Source organism: Parastagonospora nodorum (genome assembly GCF_000146915.1).
Source record: "Parastagonospora nodorum SN15 chromosome Unknown scaffold_5, whole genome shotgun sequence".
In the NCBI taxonomy this organism is placed as follows: domain Eukaryota; kingdom Fungi; phylum Ascomycota; class Dothideomycetes; order Pleosporales; family Phaeosphaeriaceae; genus Parastagonospora; species Parastagonospora nodorum.
The window spans coordinates 1,064,501-1,082,689 of NW_001884553.1; the positions used below are offsets into that span (position 1 = coordinate 1,064,501).

General features: G+C 50.5%; 10 protein-coding genes across 10 annotated transcripts; 4 read left to right on the forward strand and 6 right to left on the reverse strand.

Moving 5' to 3' along the window:
- Positions 1-200: 200 nt before the first annotated feature.
- Positions 201-2,309, reverse strand: SNOG_03858 (hypothetical protein; the record flags this gene model as incomplete). Its single annotated transcript, XM_001794351.1, has 1 exon — positions 201-2,309. The coding sequence occupies one exon, from the start codon at positions 2,307-2,309 to the stop codon at positions 201-203; it is 2,109 nt and encodes a 702-aa protein (XP_001794403.1).
- A 281-nt stretch (positions 2,310-2,590) lies between these two features.
- On the reverse strand, positions 2,591-3,537 carry SNOG_03859 (hypothetical protein; the record flags this gene model as incomplete). Its single annotated transcript, XM_001794352.1, has 2 exons — positions 2,591-3,135; positions 3,184-3,537. The coding sequence occupies 2 exons, from the start codon at positions 3,535-3,537 to the stop codon at positions 2,602-2,604; spliced, it is 888 nt and encodes a 295-aa protein (XP_001794404.1). The 3' UTR covers positions 2,591-2,601.
- A 568-nt stretch (positions 3,538-4,105) lies between these two features.
- SNOG_03860 (hypothetical protein) lies at positions 4,106-4,577 on the reverse strand (the record flags this gene model as incomplete). The annotated part of the gene is made up of 2 exons (XM_001794353.1): positions 4,106-4,318; positions 4,521-4,577. 2 exons carry the CDS (start codon positions 4,575-4,577, stop codon positions 4,106-4,108), a joined length of 270 nt encoding a protein of 89 aa, XP_001794405.1.
- Positions 4,578-5,581: 1,004 nt separating this feature from the next.
- Positions 5,582-6,458, forward strand: SNOG_03861 (hypothetical protein; the record flags this gene model as incomplete). The annotated part of the gene is made up of 2 exons (XM_001794354.1): positions 5,582-6,408; positions 6,437-6,458. 2 exons carry the CDS (start codon positions 5,582-5,584, stop codon positions 6,456-6,458), a joined length of 849 nt encoding a protein of 282 aa, XP_001794406.1.
- Positions 6,459-7,354: 896 nt separating this feature from the next.
- SNOG_03862 (hypothetical protein) lies at positions 7,355-8,817 on the forward strand (the record flags this gene model as incomplete). The annotated part of the gene is made up of 2 exons (XM_001794355.1): positions 7,355-8,251; positions 8,305-8,817. 2 exons carry the CDS (start codon positions 7,355-7,357, stop codon positions 8,815-8,817), a joined length of 1,410 nt encoding a protein of 469 aa, XP_001794407.1.
- A 214-nt stretch (positions 8,818-9,031) lies between these two features.
- Positions 9,032-9,320, reverse strand: SNOG_03863 (hypothetical protein; the record flags this gene model as incomplete). Its single annotated transcript, XM_001794356.1, has 2 exons — positions 9,032-9,054; positions 9,248-9,320. The coding sequence occupies 2 exons, from the start codon at positions 9,318-9,320 to the stop codon at positions 9,032-9,034; spliced, it is 96 nt and encodes a 31-aa protein (XP_001794408.1).
- A 301-nt stretch (positions 9,321-9,621) lies between these two features.
- On the reverse strand, positions 9,622-10,767 carry SNOG_03864 (hypothetical protein; the record flags this gene model as incomplete). The annotated part of the gene is made up of 3 exons (XM_001794357.1): positions 9,622-10,100; positions 10,151-10,492; positions 10,542-10,767. 3 exons carry the CDS (start codon positions 10,765-10,767, stop codon positions 9,622-9,624), a joined length of 1,047 nt encoding a protein of 348 aa, XP_001794409.1.
- A 1,632-nt stretch (positions 10,768-12,399) lies between these two features.
- Positions 12,400-14,248, forward strand: SNOG_03865 (hypothetical protein; the record flags this gene model as incomplete). The annotated part of the gene is made up of 5 exons (XM_001794358.1): positions 12,400-12,648; positions 12,705-12,810; positions 12,856-12,890; positions 12,942-13,135; positions 13,162-14,248. 5 exons carry the CDS (start codon positions 12,400-12,402, stop codon positions 14,246-14,248), a joined length of 1,671 nt encoding a protein of 556 aa, XP_001794410.1.
- A 277-nt stretch (positions 14,249-14,525) lies between these two features.
- SNOG_03866 (hypothetical protein) lies at positions 14,526-16,337 on the reverse strand (the record flags this gene model as incomplete). Its single annotated transcript, XM_001794359.1, has 1 exon — positions 14,526-16,337. The coding sequence occupies one exon, from the start codon at positions 16,335-16,337 to the stop codon at positions 14,526-14,528; it is 1,812 nt and encodes a 603-aa protein (XP_001794411.1).
- A 1,181-nt stretch (positions 16,338-17,518) lies between these two features.
- SNOG_03867 (hypothetical protein) lies at positions 17,519-17,985 on the forward strand (the record flags this gene model as incomplete). Its single annotated transcript, XM_001794360.1, has 2 exons — positions 17,519-17,608; positions 17,668-17,985. The coding sequence occupies 2 exons, from the start codon at positions 17,519-17,521 to the stop codon at positions 17,983-17,985; spliced, it is 408 nt and encodes a 135-aa protein (XP_001794412.1).
- Between the last annotated feature and the right edge of the window lie 204 nt (positions 17,986-18,189).

Here is an 18,189-nt window from a genome sequence, read left to right on the forward strand (position 1 = left end):
GACGTTACGTGAACGTACGCTACCAACTTTGTCCGGCATATTTCCCTTCATGGAGTCCAATGCCATTAGTGCTCCGACTCATCAATGCCCAGTCACAGTCGCTCTCCCCAACAGATTCCACCCGACTTGTCATTCAAGTGTATGTACAATACTCCAAGCAAAGCCTCATGTCAGAACAGCCGCTCCGTCTCCAATGCAGCTTAACGCTCCGCCTCGCTTTCCAGAGCAGCCTTGTATTCTTTCACCCTGGCGTCATACTTCTCAAACATTTCCAAGAGTTGATGTTTCATCGCCATCAGCAACACCCGCATGTCACGCGGGTTCTCCTTACTTGCCCTATCCCTGAACTTGTTCTCCGCACAAACCATATACGTAGCAGCTTTCTCGTTCGCGTACCACAGCTTGCCAAGAATCTCCGCTTTTCTTCTATTCTCGAATGGAACTGGATCGGGAGCCATCAATACCCTCATCCGCTTCTCGATTACGGATGCCTTGGTGTTGAGATCGGATTGCTCGGCGTGCATGCCTCGGATGAAGTTGAAGGAGTCACGGACGTCGGCATACTCGTCAGATAGGCTCGTGAGGGTGAGGGAGGAATGATCACGGGCTAGAAGCTGCTCGAGACGGCTGGCGTCGCGGGTCTCAGCTTCGCGACGTTCCTGGGTACGCAGGAGCTCTTGTTGAAGGCTTAATTCGAGCTTTGCCTCGTGGGCTTCTTCGCTGTCGTCATCAATGACCTGGGGATTGTTTTGGGAGCTACCTGCCACGGCATCGACTGGTTCAGCAGCGGTTGGTATGACTGTAGGCGCGTTGACTTCCGGGATATCTTGCTCATCTCCAGTCACGTCCATAGCATCACCACCTTGATTGGGCGCTATCGCGACCGTGGGTGTGGGATTTACCCCAAAGCCATCCTCGTCGGCAGTCTCCATGAAGTCTTGTTCTTGGGCAAGGCCGACGTGGTTGCTTGAAGGTGCAAGAACAGGCAAATCAACACGGTTGCGTGCGGGCGCAAGAGCAGGCAAATCAATTCGCTGGACGTCGTCCTCGTCTTCAGTCTCATCCATAAAGTCTTTGTCTCGAGTCAGGTCGGTGATCACGCTGGTCAACGGTTCGCGAGCCGGTGCAACACTCTCTTGATCAGAATTATCGCCATAGGTCTCCTCCATAGGATCAGGAACTTCGGTAAGATCTATGATATGGTTGGGTGTTGCCAATCCGCAAGTAGGTGTATCAATCTCGTAAACGTCGTCCTCGTCGTCAGTCTCGACCATGACGGTGTCTTCCTGGGTGAGATCGATGAAAGGAAGCTCTTCAACATCGCTGTCGGGCTCGTCATCACTGAGGACAACGGCTTCGTGGACATTTTCAGCTTCATCTTCAGATGGGTTGGCGCGGAAGTCAAGGTTATCCCAGAAGGGATCGTGTCCGTCACCGGGATCGTTCTCGTTGGAGTCAAAGTCGCTCCAGTAGCTGAGTGCGCGCATTTCGTTACCCTGCTCGTCGAACGCGATACGGTGAGGGTCACCCTCTCGCTTGATCCACTCCACTTCACGTTGCTTGAATGTGTCCCAGTCCTTCGGATTGTTGACATGAGTAGCCTCGACGTCGCCGCGACTGTCGGGAGTCAAGAGACGGGTGTGCTTCTCTTCTCGATCGCCAAAGAACTCAAGATACGCGCCGGGGTGAATCGTTGGCAAGTCATACTCGCTGTCCTGGCCCTCGATCTCGTCGGCAAGGCCGATCCATTCGTCGTTGCTCTCCTGAGCGAGGTCTGATATGCTATCGGGTGTGGATAGAAGTGCGCGTTCTTCTTTCTCGACCACCTCGCGCACGCGTAGGAAGTCATCAGTGAGGCTGCGCTCCACCTTGCAATGACCGCCCTGGCTTGGTGTGAGAAGGAGCGGTGTGCCAACCTTGCGGCTGTAATGTGATGGCGAATCACTCTGCGCCGCGTCGGCGATAGCTTTCGCGGTCTCAGGCGTCAGGTTGAAGATAGATGGCGCGCGGCTGACCGCACTGTATTGGCGCGACGACGTCTTGAAGGAAGTATCGCTCACAGCTCCCGCGACATGCTGGCGTGCTCTGGCCTTGGCTTTGGCGGCCTTGCGAGCCTTCTTCTCAGCGTTTTTGAGGACGTTCTTCTCGCAGCGCTTGCCTACGCGAGATCGATGCTTCGCAGTCTCGATCTTGATGATGTGTTTACGAGCATTCCTTTCTTCGCGACGCTCTGCCCTTGATAGATGCGGTGACTTGGGCTCAGGCTTGCCGTTTCGGGCAGGCTTAGATGGAGTCGCTGGCAGCGTCATTGTTGCGAGCGCGTGCTAAGCAAATGTGACGCGTTGAGTAGCGCGCGATGTCGAGCTGCGAACAGAAAGCCCACGTTGCGCGTGTGCAGCTCTTCAAGTTTGTGATATCGTACGAGAGTACCCAAAAATAGTCGGTGTTGAGGTGTTAGAGGTCAGGTGGGTGGTGCAATGGATATGAAAATTTGAAGGCACTGAAAAGTGGGGTATGGTGAGAGTGAATGTGACAAGAGCATTATGACTGAGCGCCACTCGAAGGACAATGACAGATAGCTTAAGAGCAATTGCAACAGCACTAATTGTAGAACACAAGGCACCTGACCTCAATGCTCTGCCGTCCGGGTGCATCCTCTGGGGTCTTTGGGTCACTGAATGCAGTGTGCGGCGTCCGAACCGCAATCCCTTTCTTTCCGTTTGGCATGCCCTCGCCCCAGCTGTCAAAACACTTGAGCAGCAATACCTCCTCGGGTGTCATGTCTTTCTGGTAGTAGAACTGGTGCTTGTCGTTCGCCGCAACACCCATGGTCTCTCCTTTCACTTCGTAGCCTTCAGTCGAAGTGTAGTTGTTAGGATCGGGCAAGACCTCCTTCCCACGGTCATCCAAATCTAGAGAATCTGCGCGCTTAGGATACATGAGGTCTGTAGCAATGAAATCCTCTGGTGAGGTGCTACGCCAGTCTATCACCGCCAGAGGCATGTCTGATGCTGGGTTCTCAATCGGGCGCCACACGTTAATGATCTGGTAGCGTCCTTTCACAAGCTGCTCTGCCTCTTCTGCAGGCAGATGACGTCGTACACGTGCTTCCGCTGCGCCAGGCGTTTGATCAACCTTGCAACTGGTCAGTGTGCGCCAAACTCGCAATCAAAGACTGCTTACATGAACCTGCTGTACGGGCTGACGAGGCGCATCTTTATTGCGTCTGCGGATGGTGTGATCAAATATGACTATCTTCTTGATACCAGGAATTTTGTCCCGCAGCAAGTTCTCGACGTCTTGGTAGTACCCTTCCCTTACGGCCTTCTCGTCGGTGAAAAGCTTTTCCTTGGCGGGATAGTTGTAAACCGTGAACCCGGAATTGTCGGTAGTGAATTCATGTTCTCTTCCTCGAAGATTATGGACGTCGCGGCTGTAGTCTTTCTGTTGGAAGTTGCTGCCCGGACCATCGACTTTGGCCCATGCCTTCCCCTGGTAACTGCCGAGGTCGATATGCTTGAAATTTGCAGTAGTCATATTGAAGGCTGGTATTTGTGATGAATGCAAAAACAAACATGAATGAATCGATGCTGTGTTTATGTAGTAGCTGCTTAGAAATGAACATGACGCAATCGCGAGTTTTGGCCGAGCTTCTCAGATCGGGACCAATCAGCAGCGACCGGAATTTTGTGGATCGCCACCACCCATTTCTTACTTTGATCGGTAATGAATGGGAATATCGGCCATAGAAATGTAACGCATCTTCGTTTGTGCTCACAAATCCTCTCGTGGTTAACCATGAAGAAGCCGATATGACAGTGGAAACACGTCGCAGATTTGGGATATACGCAAGGCGAAGTAATCCAGAAGCACGCCCCGAACTACGTACGAATTCACAAATGACGTATACATTCATTACCTGATCAACTATTCGATCATTACTGAAGAATCGCAATAACTAAAATGTCCTCTCAAAAGATCAGACCGACCTTGTCTTCTTATAGGTAAGCCCCATGCGGACAAACACCTATGGTAGAAGCTTGTAATCGAAATATCGAACCATCGTAGATTAAGATATCCTTCGTATTCACTTCTAATAATGAGGTCATATCATTCCTTGTGAACGTTTCCTACGACGTTTCTTGCATGCCTTGGGCTTAACTGCCGATGTCGAAGATGGGGCTGGGGCTGGTACATCTGCAGCAGAACTAGATAGAACGACTGAAGTTTTGGCAACGTGCTTGGTTGGTTGGATGCGGGCAATGCTGTTGGTGTTGGAGAACTCAGCAATGAAGCCGTGTTTATAAATGAAGCAGACCTAGATGCGGTTGACATATCGACAGTCGATGATGCTTGTGTGGTACTTGTTGTCTGCAGCGCTGACGTTGGCTTCGAAGACTACGTTGAAGAACCGGACATCGATGCCGACGCTGAATTCGAGTCGGATGAAGCGATGATGGATGAAGACGCCATCGAAGACGCGCCTATCGATCGTTGTACGGTCGAGCTACGAGACACACCTGCAGAGGTAGAAGACACACTTCCACGTGAAGCCTCAGGCTTTGTTGAACCAGCATGTTGTACAGAGCTACTGTCTAAGGTAGAGCTCGCGCTAGTGATGGGGGCAGAGGTACCAGAAGAAAAGTAGGATCCGACGCTGGTCACCGTGTCGCTCGAAGTGCCGCTTGAGGTGACGGATACACTACGTGACTGATTGGTCACGGTTGTCGTCCTATCAGTCTTAGGGATACTTATGACGGCGGACGTTTGGGAGACAGATCCCGCTGTTGAGCTGATTACAGTAAAGCTTGAATCAGTGACAGAAAGCGTGGTAGGTGAGTGGGAATTTGAGCTTCCTGAAATGACTGTGCTGGTCGATCATGGAAATACTATCGGTAGTAACTGACTATGTTGCTACCAGGGTAGAAGATAGGGATACGGAAGCGACCATTGATCCATGTAAGGATTTCATGTCGCAGAACTAGGAGGGGAAGGAAGAAGTCGGGGGCTCAGAAGGACAACTAAGAGAAAGCTGCAAAAAGTATGTTATTGAATACTTTGGACTGTTCGCATTACTTTTGCAATATCTCGTGCCATAGAGACACTGACATAGGCTTTGTTCCGTGGTTCGAGAGGTTAGCTCTGTGCCGCAGCCGACTTGCTTTCTTGGCTTTGTTGCGTGGATATTGTGTTGAGTTTCCTAGCTGAGCGATAGAAACCAGAAAAGCAAGGGCAAAGAGATGTCACTTGCGATACATTGTTCAGGTCTGACAGAGTCGTTGCTTGTGCCGCTAGTTGAGGTTGTCATGCGTGATGAAGCAGGGCTCCCAGTAATCGCCTTTTGACAGATCCTTGAAAAACCAGGAAAACCAAGCACTGGCGAGCTGGATGGGGTACTGAGTTTTATGTGTCCCTGCCGTGAAGAAGAAAGAAAGAAAGAAAGTCGCGAGGGGTTGAGAGGCTGCGCGACTGCGGACCCCGCGCACCCGCTCCCATTGGTGGCGGCTGCCCGCGGACTGCTGCTGCAATCCAGGAAACTGGCGAAGCAATCTTCATATATCTGCTCATGTAAACCTCGAAGATGCCGCGACACGTGAGCGACGATGACGAGCCCCTCGAGGACAAGACGGCGGCTTTGACGCTGCACAACAAGCGGACGGAGCGCATGCAGCGCAAGAAGGTGACGCGCGACAAGAAGCGTGACGCCATCGTCAACCTTACCAAGCTGCCCACAGAACTCCTCCTCGAAAGCTTGAAATACCTCGAGCCGCGAGACGTCTTTCAATTCAGCTTTGTCAACCGCCGCTTTCTCAACCTCGTCAACGCGAACTCGAGTGTCATTGGCGATGCAATCATCGCCAGCCGCTACACAATCCTCGTCCAATGCTTCCCAACGCCAAAGCTGCTGTCCGACGTCGAGCCCTCAATCCGCCCAATCCTTACCGACGCGAATCGACAAACCCAGCTCGGCATACACAAACGTCCATACCAGCACATACAGTCGCCCGACGCCCAGCAGCTATGCACGTGTTTGACATGCATTCTCACGTGGAACAACCTGAGTCTGGTGCTAGACTTTGCTCATTGGCAGGACAATCTGGACACAGGGAAGCCAATTCCTATGATTCCACGAGGACAGGCGCCCGAGTGGAATCAGGGGCTGATTTCGCGAAATGCTCGCATTGCGCGGAGGGCGATTGACGATTCGTTGTGGCATGCACGCATACTCGAAGTCCATCTTGACAGCACTATACGCGCAATCAGGCGGCACGCGAAAAACAAGGGCAACAAGAGGGCCCATGTCGACATGAGTGTCGAGGAGGAAACTGCAGCGAAGGACAGCTTCCTCGCCAAGCATGGGCCACCGAGCTTGGAGTTTCCATATCATCGCGACGAGTACTATATGCTGTATGTTGAACACTTGCTCCTTCCGCAGGCACGTTGCTGACATCTCCTAGCGAAGCCTACCTACCGAACCGGTGGTGGAGAAAATCTGAGGGACGGTGGATATACACAATCGCTGGCTCCCACGAGCGCGATTTAGAGCTTGTGCAGCGCCTTGCGAAAAGGTAATATGATCCTCGGGCTTTCTGACTAGTTGTGGGCTACTGTTTTCTTTGCGTGTCGACCTTTGTAGACATTCCCTATCTAATCCCGCAGGCTGGTACTAATTTGCTACAGTGATCAGCTTGCCCAGCTGACGCACATGATGTGCTGCATCGATCACGACAATTGGATGACCGACGTGCTTCACTTCAAGTCGTCCATGTTCTCTCGTGAGGTCGAACGCGCCTCTACGACAAACCCGCCATTGAAATACTATGCAGCGGTAGTCTGAGACTGGCATCGTGCACTTCAATAACTTACGACTCTGAGGTCTGTATCGAACCGCATGGCAAATGGCTTGACCATCTATTTCACTTGCAGAGAGGCCTTTTTTGCAGCTCCCTAGTGTTGGCTTACATCGGCAGCATGTATCCCATCCGTAGTTGTGACTCAATTAATCGCCGCTTATTTCCGTCCCCTAACGGAACCTGGCGTCTACCCCGTATATCCACTTCCCCTCAGAACGGAAGGACGTCATGTCCAAGATCGTGCAGATAGCGTCCCAACTAGTTGCTCGGTGGATAATCTGATCAATGCGCTACCTTATCGCGCGTCTTCTGCATTTTTTCTTCTCCGACTCATAAATGCGCCGAGCAAGATCAAACATCTAGGGACGATCAGCGCTCTAGCGACCTTCAGACCTCCATGAGTCAAAGTCTCAATTGAGCATAAAAGCTGGTCGCATGAGTGGTCTCTACCCTCACAACAACTTTCGCAATTCATTGTGTAAAACTTCAGCTCTGTCGCAATGGCTTTACAAAGATCTGATGAAGAGATGGGAGACATTGAATCCGCTGCCATCAAGTCCGAACTTCCAACAGCCCACGACACTCAAGCCAAACCTATCCCAGAGCAACACGAGTTGGATGAGTCACTTTCAAGAACCAAGTCAAGACAATCGAATACTCTCGCGAGAATTGCAAGTCACCTCACGACCCGCTCCATTCGAGATCCTGGACCACCACCCGATGGCGGCGTGGTCGCATGGACCCAGATTTTCTGTGCCTGGCTAGCCATCATGAACTCATGGGGCTTCGTCAATTCTTTTGGCGCTTTCCAACCATACTACGAGTCTATTTTGCCAGAACCAGCGTCCACCATCTCATGGATCGGAAGCGTCCAAGCCTGTCTCATGTTCAGTCTGGGCATCATCACGGGTCGTGCCTTGGACCGTGGATGGTTTCGCCCCACCGTTGCTGTTGGTATTGCCATCCAGCTCCTTGGCATATTTGCGCTCAGCTTCTCGCATACCTATTGGCAGTTCCTCCTTACCCAAGGCTTTTGCACTGGAGTGGGAGGCGGCATCTTCTTTGTGCCAATCATGGGTCTCTGCTCGACATACTTCTCTACACATCGCGGCATCGCTATTGGCATTATCACGACTGGAAATTCATTGGGTGCTGTCATCTACCCGGTCGTGGTGCGTCAGTTGCTAGGCAAAATTGGCTTCGGCTGGACCATTCGCGTTCTGGGATTTCTCAATGTCGTTTGTCTCTTGATCGCACTTGCGTTCATGAAGCCTCGACTACCACCTAGAAAGGCTGGACCACTCATAGAATGGGAAGCTTTCACGGATGTACCATATTGCTTGCACGTCTTGGGTATATGCTGTCTTATGCCCCCGGTGTACTGCGTCCTGTACTATGTAAGTCACATCCGTATACTAATTGGTCTCGAGACCCATCTAATGCCAATTAGCTTGCAACATTTGCTCGAGATGTTCTCAACATGCCGTATACCGAATCGCTTAATTTGGTCATCATTCTCAACGGCGTCGGAACTCCCGCTCGTATCCTACCGGGGTATATCGCAGATCGCTACATTGGCGTTCTCAACGTCATGATTCTCAGCCTTGTTTTCAACATTATCGTTCTCTGGTCATGGCTCGCGATTGAAAGTATCCCAGCCTACTACGCTTGGGCCGTCGCGTATGGAATTGCTTCAGCCGCTTTCCAGTCGCTCTTTACCACCACAATAGCGGCTTACACAACTGATATTACCAAGACGGGTGCAAGAGTGGGTCTGGCGTTTGCAGTCATTGGGTTGTCAGCACTGGTGGGTGGACCGATTAGTGGTGCATTGTTACTTGCAGCAGACGGAAATTACACGGTCCCTATTGCTTGGGCGAGTGCAAGCACATGTGTCGGGACGGCTTTGTGTGCGGTTGCGAGATGCATGAGGTTTGGGTGGAAGATCTTCATCAAATGCTGATGGGATTGCACCATTAACTATCATCGCCGCCACCTAATATTTCAGCCGAATGTAAGGATTTAGCACCAGATACCCGTGCCCCAAAGCTACCATCCCGTCGCCCCGTTATCTCTGTCAATTGAACGGATACACCGTTGTCCTCCACCTATCCTGTACCGACTTGTCATCGACGTGTCTCCTAATCTCTCAGCACCCTAGCTGACTCGTGTTATACTCACCCCGGCACCTTCATCGCCGCTTTGTCCTTGTTAATACATGTCTGATATCCCTTACACTATTGAACCGTGCATCCACCCATCTGGTTACACCACTTGATTGTCGTTCATGGAGTGGCATTGTTCAGTGCCGGTTAGGCACGTTGGCGTGATCCACTAGGGTTCGACTATGAACGTTTTTCCGCGGTTGTGGTCATGGTGACAGGCTCGATGACTGGGGAGGGAGTTATTTCGGCGCTGGAAAGTGAGGAGAAGGGCGAAGAGGGCTGATGGGGTGGTGAGATACATTTTGGGTGGTTAGGCGGAGCAGAGTTATAATGAAGATGAGATGGAAGTAGTGTCTTAGAAGACAAGCTGAAGAAGGATGTGAAAGGCAGAATATGCCATCAAATTGCATCATCAAAAGACTTGAAGTGCCTGGTAACGTGCAATATCTGTGATAGTGAGTTGTAGAACGTCACACACCCGCAACTCTCATCGCACTTAGCGGAAACCTGATCACTGTGATCTGAACATGCACATCACACCCCATCAAACCACATCAGTCAGCCCCAGCGCCTCCCTCCTACTCTTACTCTCCGGATCAAAGTTACGGCCTCTCCCCCAAACTCACCGCGCGCTGCCCCGTCCTCGGTCCCTGTCCCGCATAGTCAAAAGTCGCCGTGTGATACACGCTCCGATTATCCCAAATCGCCAAATCATTCACATTCTGCCACCTATGTCTGACCTGCAAATCGTGATTATCCGTAATCAGCGACACAAACCAGTCCAGCGCAGTGCGGCTTTCTTCCTTGGTCAGGCCGTTGATCTGCTGCACGTGGTGGCCGACGGCGAAGATGGATTTCCAGCCCGTCACGGGGTTGGTGCGGATAACGGGGTGTGTGGTGGTTAGGGTGTCGCCGACGTTCTCAGGTGCGCCGCGCGGGGCGGTGTACAATGGGAAGTTCTTTTCTTTAGCGGCGTTGATGAATTCGGGTTGAGAGTAGGTGGCAGTGAGGGACTCGAAGAACTTTTGGTAAGGGGTGGAGAGTCGGTCATAGAGCTCGTAGCCGGAGGCCCAGAGGGTATCTGGTGGATATTAGATTACATGTGTAATGGGAGTGTATTGTGCGACTTGCCTCCACCCGTCTTGGGCAACTCAGTCAGGCGCAAAAGAGCGTAGTCACTTGGGATTGGCTCGAATGTGATGTCGCTGTGCCAGCCGCTCTTTGCACTCTGTTTCTTCGCAGAGAAGTCGAGGAGACGCTTAGAGTAAATCTCCTTCGCTTGCTCAGAGCTGATGACACTGATCTCATTGTCGCCTCCACCGAGACGACGGCCAGAGTTGATGACAGGGTGAATGTGCAATTTTGAAGTCGCTGGCTTGCCTGAGAGTTCGCCAAGACGTTGAGCGAGCTCTTTCTGGAGATCGTTGTTGAGATCATCCTGTGCGCGGAAGAAGACGACGCCGCGCTGAGAGACTGAAAGTGTTTCAGTACAGAGCACATAACAGACAACATTGAGACGTACTAGTAATAGCAAGATCTCGAATTAGCTCATCAGAATTGGGAGCGCGTAGCCATTCTGCTAGATTTACATCCTTGAACTCACGCCCAATGACCGGAGTAACGTCAAAGGATTCATACTGATCAAGAACGCCTTTCAGCTGTAGAGGGTCGCGAGGATATGAGGCTTGAGCTTGAGATTCAGGCTCTAATGGAGTTTGCGCTGGCTGTGTTTGAGTTTCAGTGGCCATGTTGGAAGTTTGGATTAATGCCAGAAGGTTGGGGATCACAAACAGCAATCAGCCGAAACCATACCCTTTTATCTTTCCTATAGTTCTAAGGCCTTTGCGCCTCCAAGAACGATCCACAATTTGGCATCATTGCATGGTTACATCTCGCAATACACATAGAGATCACAAGTTCGCCTTCGCGAAATCTTATCTATGTTACAGTAAACAAAACTTCCCATTGGGTTGACTCGTGCTCGACTAAGGTTTGTGTTCTAGGACAAGGGTCATTTGCGGGGTCGAGTAAACGTTATGTGGGGGTGTCATTGCGTGCTGCATTCGCAGGCGAACTACACAGCTTAGAACAGGCATATTGCCACCTGAGGCCTCTTCTGGCAACAACTACAGATGACGAGTACTTCGGTACTATGTCTGTTAGCTGCGTGTAGGGTTTAAATACTGTTACGGGCTTCCAAGCTTTGGAGGGTTAAGATCTCGTGATGACAGTGAGCGATTTGAAAACATCTGCAACGGCTTCTAACAGAATCATCCTGCTGCAGATAATGAAGTTGACGCACGAGCCGAGGCGTTCTCAAGAACAGAAACGTCGACGGGAGGAGATGTGCGCTAACCTTACCCATAGAGGGATAGCGTGAACGCATCGAAAATGTGTACAGGTGTTTCCGTCCAGGGTATTTTCGAACACCACACTACCCGTACATGCCAAAGTACATTATGGGACGTTGTCCCAACTACGGGAATAACATACATATAGTTCTGACGATATCCAGATTTCAATGCATCGTTCATGAAATGCGATCCATCTTGGGACGCGTTCGTGCTACGTGCGTCAACTGACGACATTTCTGCCGAGAAGACGACATATTCGCGCCGAGGACACCACGTTTTCGGCAGTCTGGGGCTTTGAATCTACTGCATTCTCCTCTTAAACACAAAGCCGGCAGCAGCTATGGCTGCGGGGCCTAGACGAGACTGTTATCTACATCGCCAAGGCATAATAGCTGACGCCATGCTCAGTATATTGACGTGCCAGCAAGGGTGTAAGAACGCCATCCTGGGTTCGAGGAGATGCCAAAGACTAGGTTCAGGAGGCTTCTTCGATAAAAAGAAGCAGAGAATTGTATTGGACGTATTTCTATACTGATCGGTGCATGTATTCCTGGACAAAGTACGCAGGTGCTTTCACATCCGATTTGGTTTGCACTTAGCGGCCGAAATGTCTTCTGTACCATGGAGTCGGCTTCAAAGGTGCTATAGCATCCCTGTAAGACAAGGCCCTCGATCGAGACTCGATAGGTAGCTACGCCACGGACGCCACTGATCTGCACATATGGTAAAGGAATGACTCCACCACTTGTCTTGGGAAATTCGTGTCACCCAATTAGGTGCATGTTGTTCCTTATCGTAGACATGGGCAGCGCCATTCTCGGAGCCTTGATGCTGCGTCTAAATTCTATATGTCCTAGCCTCGAAATGTTGTCAAACTCGGCTGTTGTTGCATCATGCCGAGATCGAGAACGCAAATTCGGCTTCTACAGTCCCTTATAGGATCGGAAGTGTCTTCTTAATTCTAGTTCCCTACGGCTACAGGAGTGATCTTCACCACACAACACTCATATCGCTGAGTTACCCGTCATGGCTACTACCGCTGCTTATGGCGATACTAAGCAGGCGCCCGTCACTCAGTCCTCGGATACAGCTTCTTCAGAGATCTCGCACGAACCGCCACCAGCACATGGGTCATACGAGGATCATCCATTCAAGGACGCCGCGACAGCTCAGTACTGGCGCGATGTATACGACAACGCAAAGTACGAAGGTCGTCATCAATTCGACCCTAGCTATACATGGACGGCTGCGGAAGAGAAGAGGCTCGTTCGCAAAGTGAGTAGGGCAGCGATCACAAAAGCCTTTGCGTGCCGAAACTTACGTCGATGTAGCTTGACCTAAGAATCACTCTATGGGCATGGGTCATGTTCTGTTCGCTTGACTTGAATCGTAAGAATATCAACCGAGCAATCTCGGACAACATGTTGAAAGACTTGGGTATGTTAATGAAATACTGGATTCTTCCACAACTAATAAGAGCAGGAATGAACACAAATGACTTCAACTACGGCCAAACGGTAAGTGCTGTTCATGATTCTTGGATCAAGTCTATACTAATCTTTGACTAGATCTTCTTATCTTCATTTCTGTTCGCTGAACTTCCCAGCGGTCTAATAAGTAAGAAGCTCGGAGCTGATCGCTGGATCCCGACCCTCATCTGTGCATGGTCGATTGTCAGTGCATCGCAGTGTGCCCTACAGACAAAGGACCAGTACTATGCTATCCTGTGTCTGCTTAGTCTATTGATGAGTGGCTTCATCCCGTAAGTGACTTGCTGCAAGTTCACAGCTATCAGACTAACATCAGTCCCAGTGACATCGTCCTCTGGCTCACATACTTCTTCAAATCTGGTGAACTTCCGTTGCGACTCGCATGGTTCTGGACCGCGCTCAGTACATGCAACATCGTTGGATCTCTACTGGCTGCAGGCATCCTCCAGATGCGCGGTCTGAATGGATGGGCAGGCTGGCAGTACTTATTCATGATTGAAGGCATCATCACATTTGTGATCGGCGTCTTCTCTTACGGTCTCATGCCTCCCGGTGCCAGCCAGACAAAGCACTGGTTCCGCGGAAAGAACGGATGGTTCAACGAGCACGAGGAAAAGATCCTCGTCAACCGCATCCTTCGCGATGATCCTTCAAAGGGCGACATGAACAACCGCCAAGCAGTCGGCCTAGCCCAACTATGGAAAGTCATCACAGATTGGGAGCAATGGCCCCTATATCTCATCGGCTTGACTTGTTACATACCACCCGCGCCGCCGAGCACATACCTCTCCTACATCCTGCGCCGCCTTGGCTTCTCCGTCTTCCAGGCCAACCTACTCGCAATACCGTCTCAATTCCTATATGCAATTCAGCTGCTGATCCTCACGTGGCTTTCTAGCAAGTTCCAGGAGCGTTCAATAGTATCAAGTCTCTCCAACATTTGGATCTTTCCCTGGCTTGTTGCCCTCATTGCCATGCCAGCTGGGTCTAGCCCGTGGATCCAATACGGTCTCCTTTCTGGTCTTTTGAGCTACCCGTACTGCCACGCGATCTTGGTCGGCTGGAACGCAAAGAACTCGAATTCTGTTCGCACGCGCGCCGTGTCTGCGGCATTCTACAACATGTTTGTACAATCCGGCAATATCATCTCTTCGAATATCTACCGAGATGATGATCAGCCGCTGTATCGTCGCGGCAATAAGATTCTGCTGGGAATTTGCAGCTTCAATATTGTGTTGTTCTATCTCGTCAAGGCCTTTTATATATGGCGTAACAAAGTGCGGGACAGGCAGTGGAACGCTTTGACAAAGGAGGAGCAGGAAGACTATGTGATCAGCACCAAGGACGAGGGGATGAAGCGACTGGATTTTAGATTTGCACATTGAACACGGTTTAGGTGTGACGGGAGTGAGCGCAGAGATATTTCGCATCACGAAATACTCCATAGCGTTGTAAAAATAGAGTGCATACATCTTGTGCTTTGCAGACACGAAGAGAGCTGGCAAAAAACAGGATTTCCCAACATAACTGCAGTTTTCTGACCAACTCAAAGTTTCGCTCTACCTTCCTTCATACGTGCATGGTATTGATCACGCATCTCTCGCCTCAACATCTTGCCAGACGGCGTCCTCGGAATCTACGTTACGCATTAGCATCAATCATCTACATCTTCAAACTAGTCGGACTTACTGATTCAACAACTTCAATGCCTCCGGTGAGCCACTTGTGCTTACTGAGTCTGCTTCGCACCCACTCATCCAATTTCGTCGCTACAGTATGCTTACCCTGCTTCTTGCCCTCACCTGTCAGTACCACCCATGCTCGGACGAACAACGACCCATCGCCTCTTCCGTTATCGACACCAGCTACACAAGCATCGCGAACCAGACTTTCGGGATGCTCGAGCAGCGTATCTTCAACTTCAGTTGCAGCAACTTGTAGGCCTTTAACCTTGATCATCTCTTTCAATCGGTCAAGGTAATGTATGCGGTCCTGATCATCGCGGATTACCAAATCACCTGTACGCAGCCAATCCGGCTCGGTGAAGATTTCAGCCGTTGCCTTTGGGTCTTTGAAGTACCCTGGCGTGACAACCGCACCTCGTACCCACAGCTCGCCTTTCTCGCCCTTGGGTACGTCTTTCAGTGTATCGAGATCAACAACACGACCTTCCATGCCCGGTAATAGATACCCGATTGTTCCCGGTAAGGCAGGCTCGAGACCAAAGATTCCTGGTGCGGCTGGACTGGCAATACTAGCTGCTTCCGAAAGACCATAACCACTGGGAACAGGCATCCCTGCGCCTTGAGGCAGTTTCTTCGCAAGTTGGTATGCGACATCCGGCGGGAGATAGGCAGCACCACTAGCAGCACCAATGACTGAACTGAGGTCGTACTTTGTTGTCAGGTCGCTTTGAGCGAGTTGTCGTACGAGAGGTGGGACGAGTGGGAGATGCGTGATCTTGTACTTCTGGATGCTTTTGAGTGCGAGCTCGATGTCCCATTTGGGCAGCATGATGCTCGTGTTTTGCAGCATGTTGATGCGCAGAATCCAGAGAAGCATGCCATAAGAGTGGTACATGGGAATGACGCCTAGCATGCGTGTCGGAGGTGACAAAGGCTCAACGCCTGCGTATCGAGCTGTTTGTACTGCTGTGATGATTGTCTGCATGCCTGAACGATACCCGTTTTTGTGGGTAATTATCATCGCCTTGGGTAAGCCAGAAGTACCGGAAGACTGGAAAAGATACGCCATCCTGTCACCTCCAAGCAATTTCCGTGGTCTTTCGGGTAGCTCCATGCCTTCATGGATGAGCGATTCGATGGTTCGATGTCCGGCAACTGCATCCAAGTTTGAGTTGTCGCTCAGCACAATCACCTTCTTCGGGTCCAGGACAAGCTTCAGTGGTAGATTATCACGGTCTCCAGAGCCCAGCTTGAACGCCTCCTGTAATACAGGTAACAACGTTTCATGGCACATGATGCTTGTAATTTGCATCTTGCGCAACACCCACCAGAGCTCGTATGGTGTACTGCCTGGACTAATGCCACCAAACACCAACTCTGATCGGAAACAAGCGTGCGCTACTCCAGGATAGTCTAGATGGTTGCGCGAAAATAGACCCAAGATTTCGCCATCTTCTTTATCGTGCCTTGGGCTCTTGCCCAGACCAAGTGGATTTGGGCCATCATGCCTGAGAACACGTGCTAATGCACATACACGCGCATAGAATTGATGCAATGTGATGACTTGTTCTGTGGCAGCGTCTATGAAGAGAGGGTAGTCTTCTGGCAGCGGATTGCCCGGTGGAAAGCACAGTTCGTGAATGTTGAGGTCTTCTGGGGCCGGTGGGAATGGTCCAAATGGCGACGCGAAGACAGAGCGGTCGTGAGTCTGGTATCGATATTTTTGAGGATCGGGAGATTCGGGCCCAAGGTATCGCGACCAATGCGGCTTGAAAATGTCGTGTGTCATGATGGCCGCTTGCACAAGAACACAAAAGTGATTACGATGTTATCTCAATTGCAAACGTTACGAAGAAGGTGGTTCACGGAAGTATTGCAGCATACCTTATAATGGCGTAATTCAGTTGGCCGTATGTCGATGTACATCCGAGGCGGACCCCGCGTCCTCTTTGGGGTGTGCATGACAAGTGTGGGGCGAGTAAGTTGTTCCTACTGAGACACTTACAACTTCCTGAATAGCATGCTCAGGAAACATGGCACTTTTTTAATGCTACTTGTTAACTGTCCTGGTAGAATGAAAGAGAGAGATGCGATGTGTGTGTCTACCGAGCGCATCGAAAAAGGTCTCGACGTAGACCTCGAATCGGGCCATCTCCAACCCCGAACTTCACCACCGCATGAACCGTATATTCGACACACAGATCGTTCTGTGATTTTTTGTTAAACAGAATTGAGCATAAACTCTGGAGGAGTTTAATTTTGTATGTTTTATACAGCTTTATTACTGTCAGGCGGTTTGGTAAATCAATCGGCCAGCTTTGGCCTAGGCACGACATGATGGTACGAAATTGGATTCATTGTAAACACAGAGCAAAAAAGATAATGAAATGATTTATAGGATGTAAGAGGGTTCGAACTGTGGACACACAGAGGAGCAAAAAGAACTAGCCGACCACACATATCCGTAGCTAGCTGAAAACCTTATGATGATGACGAAGGTTTTATCCAGACGAACGTGCGCCTAGCGCTCGCCCCCAACAAGTTTCGTGGCTGTTGGATTTGATGAGATGATGGCAAACTAACTAATATCTAACTCATAGATTAAGAAGCTCGCCTCTTTACAGATTGAGCAATTCTGGAATGTGGGTGAGAGCACATTTGCACAGTGCGCATATTGGGTACGTACAATGAGCAAACGCTACTCACTTTCACTCTATGACGCACCTGAGCACTATTACACATACCCAGTGTCTTCTATCCTCGACTCTTCTTGTAAATCAGCGCTTTCATTAAGCTTCTTCGCCCTCATTAAGCAAAATCGGAAGTGAAAGTGCAAAAATGGTGTATCAACCTTTCAACTTCACTTCACCAAAACTTGGTAAGACTAGCAAGATTTTGCCTTCAGAGCAGACATAATCTTTTTACCAACACACTCACACCCAAATACCTACCTACAAGAATACTACCACCATGTCCCTCTTGGAGCTTATGCGCGCCGAGCTGAAGGCTAGCATGGCCTTGAACAAGCCACACGATGATCCTGACAAGTGGTTTGAAGCCGTAAGCTTAGGCATGTTCGCATTATTCAAGTGAAAAATGTTCAAGAATTTGGTGCCTAGTTTGACACTTGGTTTTACGCAAAGCGCGACAAAGAACATGCGCAGAACAAGCCGCGCGCGCCGCCTAGGATGCGCGCCGAGGACATGATGGACATGAAGCCCGAAAATACGAAGCAGCAGAAAGGGCGCGCTGAGCGCAAGATGGAGAGGAAGGAGGAAGTCAAGGCGCTTGAGGCGGAGATAAAGGCACGAACGGGCATCGAAGACCTGGACTACGGTCCGCTGTCACAGGCCTCCGCTGGCGTGGACAACAGCAAGGCGTACGAGATGAAGAGGAGGTTGGCGATGAAGGAGGAGAGGAATGCTGTGGGAGAATAACTGGGATAGCATATACCTTTGTCGCCGCTTAACGCTTCGCGCTGTCTAGTCACGATCAGCCTCGAGGCGCGAATTACAGTTTCAGAGGCACAGTGGCCGAGAAGACTAGAGGCATACAAAAGGCATTACGAAAAATTGCTAGACTGCTCTGTGTTACACGTCAAATCGCGTCGTGGTCTGAGCACCCACCATCACTCTTACGAA